The 4,963-nt window shown below is 42.9% G+C and overlaps 1 protein-coding gene across 1 annotated transcript in view; it reads left to right on the top strand.

Annotated features, from left to right (window-relative positions):
* Positions 1-2,291: 2,291 nt before the first annotated feature.
* Positions 2,292-4,963, top strand: part of LOC106816966 (structural maintenance of chromosomes flexible hinge domain-containing protein 1-like) — a gene marked incomplete at its 3' end in the record, with an annotated part of 7,370 nt that continues 4,698 nt past the window's right edge. Inside the window, 5 exon segments of the mRNA XM_014821612.1 lie at positions 2,292-2,380; positions 3,180-3,330; positions 3,814-3,934; positions 4,500-4,619; positions 4,838-4,926. Of these exon segments, the coding sequence (XP_014677098.1) occupies positions 3,244-3,330; positions 3,814-3,934; positions 4,500-4,619; positions 4,838-4,926 (417 nt within the window).

Here is a 4,963-nt window from a genome sequence, read left to right as displayed (position 1 = left end):
TCGCTACTCCCTCCCCTCCTGCCTCCTCCTCCTCCCTCCTCCTCCTCACCACCTCTGCCTCCTACGGGTACTCTCCTTCTCCTCTCCAACCTCCGACCTACTTCCTCCTCTGCCTCTTCACGTCTTGTTGTTTTCCGGCAGACTTGACAGTGAGGACGGGCTGCTGCTGGACTGTGTCAAGCCGCAGCAGCTTTGCATGAAGATCTGGAAGGTCGAGGGCAGTCACGTCAACATGAAACCTCCGCTACGGGTACGCTAGAGCGCGCCTGCCGCGCCGTCATTGTTTGCCATTGTTGCACCTCTAGAGGGCGCCTTCTGTGCTGCGATCATTTCCAGTTGCGCCTGCAGAGGGCGTTGCCTGTCTCGTTATTGGTTGCTATTGTCCTTTTAGAGGCCGCTCGTGGCATCGGCATTGTTCCTGTAATTGTTCACTGATTAGTCGGTAGAGGGCGCTTGCTAACTTCTTATTAGTTTGGAGTTGTACCAATAGAGGGCAGTTATCATGTCTTTACCTCCGACTATGCACTGTGGTCACATGGGCTCTATACTCATAGCATACTGTAAACAATACATTTAGTAAATATTTACACAATATTTGGACAATATACGTATAGTAATAGGAATACATATCTGATGCCCACTACTGTTACATTCTAAACATATGTACAGAGACTCCCCGACTTCCGAACATTCGAGTTACGAACTTTTGATGATACGAACAATTTGCCCTAAAGTCCATTAGTGTAGAATATTGTGTCAATATTGGTGAATAAAAATACATAATCGCCCCCTGATTTTGACTTTCGCCAACTCCTGTGTTCACGTATATGTTTACACTATGTACACTTCTAGGTTACTCGATGTTCACACGTACATATGCTACGCTACTGTACAATACGACATATGTTCGACTTACGAACGACCGCTCGGAACTGAACATGTTTCTAAGTCGGGGAGTCTCTGTATATATGACATGACAGCACTGCGGATGCAGGCACAAGTAGGCAGTTCGCTGGCATGCAGTAACGAAGCCCACTCGGAGCACTGTTCACATGTTTGTTTCTCGCACGCAGGCGGTGCAGTCGTTTCCCGACGCGCGGAAAAAGCTGGACAAGGTTGGATGCTTTCACTTCAGGTATGATGACACGGTATACGATCGCGTAGCTGTGTGTGTGTGTCATGTCCCCCAACTCTGTGACCTTTTAATTTAATGAGTGCGTGCTGGGTTTATTAATAACTTACAGGTGTGTGTGTGTGTGTGTGCGTGTATGTTTGCAAGTGTGCGCGCGTGTGTGTATGCATGCGTATGAGGGTAATGTGAGTATGTGTGCGTGTGCGTGTGCGTGTGCGTGTGCGTGTGTGTGCATGCGCGTCTGTGCATGTGCGCTGTGTGCGCTAGTGTGTGTGGGTGCGTGCGTGTTTGTGCGTGTGTATTCATGTGTGTATGTAGCATTAACTATGCATTTGTGCCTCGCAGGAATAGGAGAGCTCCGGAGACAGCCGGGACGTATAACATCGCGTTTGTTTTCTCATCGGAGAACCGGACTCTCTACAGCACTGTGGTAGGTTGCCATGCCAACGCACCGATCACCAGCAGCCGGTTGTCAGAAACATCCTATTAATTGCGACATTATTACTAAGATGTCATCACTTTTAAAAAGTAAACCGTAAAGTAATTTGGAAAAAAATGTTTTTTTACGACATACAGAAGTTATGGCATTTTAGATAATGTTTCTGACAGCCGGTCACGAAACAACTTTACAAGAGTTTGTTGCGTGTTTCAGTGTTTCAGCTTCGTGGCTTATTTATTTATTCGTAGGATTTAGTCTGCAATTTTTTCCCACTTTGTCAACGTAGGGAATTGATCTCGCAAATAGAATCAAGAGTACCATAATAGAAAATTATCTATTATTTTAATATTATATTATTTATATTATATTATATTATATTTATATTATGTTATTTATATTATTTATTTATAAGTTATCTGAAATGTTCTATTATGGTACTGTTGACAGCATTCAATATCATATTAAGAAGTGGTATATTGACTATACCTTCTCTGAACACACATTTGTTATAAGGCATCCACGCGTGCTCTCTCTCTCTCACTTCTCGTAATAGCAACGACATATAGATTAAAGAATTCACTTTACGCTTTTTGATAAATATCGATACAGGTCTGTTTGACTCACAGACCAGCGATAATTAATCGATTTATTGGTTATTGATTATCGATGATTGACAGATCACAATCGAGGTTGGAGCCGCGGCACCCGTCTGCCTCGACCTTCTTACTCCCGTTGGCATGCCGACGGTGTCCAACAGAGCAGCGCCCTCTGCCCGCATGATCCTCACCAAGGGAGAGCTGACACTCAGGGTAAGAATCCGGCTTCAGGGTACTGCTACCTACTAAGGCACAGGAGATAAAAAATAATATACATGTACTTGCATATCTAAAGGTATACACGAGATATAAAGTAACATATGTGACCCGCTCCAGCATAATACGGACTAAGTCGCAAGTCATTGTTTTGAGTAATGAGCACGCACACATGTCAATGCTGAAAATGGCCTACCTGGACAAAAATGAGATTTTTACAAAAATAACTTCCTAAGTGCATATTACTCCGTATTTAGGATTCAGATATACTATAGATTATTATGTGTCATTGTTTAATTTAAAAAAAATAAAAATAAAAATTTTTTTTTTGAAGGCCCCTGACGCTCATCCCCGACTGGGTCCCAGTTACCCAGAACTGTCTATCTTCCAAAATAGCTGCATATTCCGGAATAAGTCGTTTCCGCTGATCTTCAATTGCTGTAGATCATGCGTCAATTCTTCTACTATATAGCCAAATATTATATAATACTTTAAAGGTAATTTAATAATCTATTCAGATATGCCAATAACTCAATTTATAGAACTTCCTACTTAATCTGGTTTTGCCTGCGGCGGATGTCACATATGATGCGACATAACACGAGATTAAAAAATAATTACGAGATTGATATGATTACAGTGGAAAATTAATTAAACAAATTAATATCAAAGATACGAGCAAACAAACGAGTATACTGCAATGAGCTTCGAAGGTCGTTGGAAGGTTGGTGTTCATCGAGTTTGCAACAGTGATTTGTTCAGAAACGATTCATTCAGGTCGCATCTTATCTTATAGGATCGTCATGGAAACGCGGCCGGCGACAGCGTGTCCGGCTTCGTCCAGGTGGCGCTAGTCAGCGATGAGGGCGCCACTGAGTTGCCGCAATTCTTCGGAGATGTGTCGTCGCTGGAAGTGCCTCTTGTCTCTGGCCGCGCCCCACCTTGATGTACGCATGCTCACTGTAGCTGTCAATATGACGGGATTCTAGTCTGCATTCAACGATTCATCTACTTGAGTCAGTTGATGGAGGGTCATACAATCATTTATGTATAACAACATGTCCATAATTATTTAATATAAATATTAATACTATACAAAGGGTCCATATTTTCTTGACTACGCGTAAAAGTCGTTGCTTGGATTTCAACGGCTGAAGAAGATAGGCACGAATGGCCAACCGAGCACGAAAACCTTGCAACATAGTCGAGTCAGTGTATGAAGACCTCAATAATTGTTAGAATTATTAATTATCAATTATTGTATTTTTTTCATTTAATGGTATCATTAAGCATTATTATTTATTTTTAACATTAAGAGCTCAACACATTCATTAAGAGCTCAATTGCTATCAATTTTATTAATTTTTTATTTATTATTATTATTAATTATTATTTATTAATTTTAACTCGTTATCGCCTCGCTTTTGCAGGATCTGCAGATCGCGGAGAATTCTCAGGGTCGCGACGGGAAGTACGCCCTGCGTTTCACGGCGCGGTGTTTGTACGCCGCCCAATTCCGTCCCCTCGACATCCCGTTCCTGTTCTACAATGGTAATTACACGTGTGTGTGGGATGAGAGGGTAACCGCTGCTGCCGTACCTAGCTGCATCACCCGCACACATAATGCAGTCGTGGAAATGACACGTGCAATGGAAGCTCATAGCAGCTGCTGTTGATGTTGTTGCTGCTGTTGCTGCTGATGTTGTCATCCCACGCATATACTGCGCCACTGCAGTTTTGGAAATGAGTCTGAAAACTCAGCCACTCCTGATTTTGAACATTTGGATTTCTACCATATAACCTTATGGTCCACATAATTATGTCCACTCGACATCCCGTTCCTGTTCTACAATGGTAGTTACACGTGTGTGTGGATTTCTACTGTATAACCTATGGTACAGTCCATAGAAATTAGCCGGAAAACAGGAACGCTCCTTGAAAAATGTATCTACAGATAGAAATAATGATGGGAGTGCGTGTTGGGTCGCATTAGGTCATCGCTGGAAAAATTCATCAACAGGTCGACCTTTTAGCGACGAAAATTGATCGAAAAACGGAACTCGGCCATCGTGATGAGTTGACGGTAAACAAGCATGGATTGTCACGCATGTTTCAGATACGAGGAAGCGGGCTGAGATGGCGTCGTTGTCACGGCAACGCGATGAACTGATGGCGGCCGTCGGCAAGCAGCAGCGCCACGTGGACGCGAGCGAGCGACGAGCGAGGCAGCTGAAACGTACGTATAGATCGTAACATGATAGATACATAGATAGGTAGATCCATAGATAGATAGATAGATAGATAGATAGATAGATAGATAGATAGGTAGGTAGATAGATAGATAGATAGATAGATAGATCCATAGATAGATAGATAGATACATAGAGACATAGATACATAGATAGATAGAGTTGCGACGACACGTGACTATAATATATATATTGTGTTTTGCAGTGGCGTATGACGAGGTGTCGGCGAACGAGTTGAAGCTGCGGAGAGAGCTGCTCCGGAGGAACGTTCCCACTGCTCAGCTTACCGGCGACGTGAGTGCCATCTGGTGTCGCACAACACAACTATTAT

The sequence above is a fragment of the Priapulus caudatus genome, unplaced genomic scaffold, assembly GCF_000485595.1.
Source record: "Priapulus caudatus unplaced genomic scaffold, Priapulus_caudatus-5.0.1 Scaffold1548, whole genome shotgun sequence".
Classification (NCBI taxonomy): Eukaryota; Metazoa; Priapulida; class Priapulimorpha; order Priapulimorphida; family Priapulidae; genus Priapulus; species Priapulus caudatus.
This window is presented reverse-complemented; position numbering and strand designations above follow the sequence as displayed.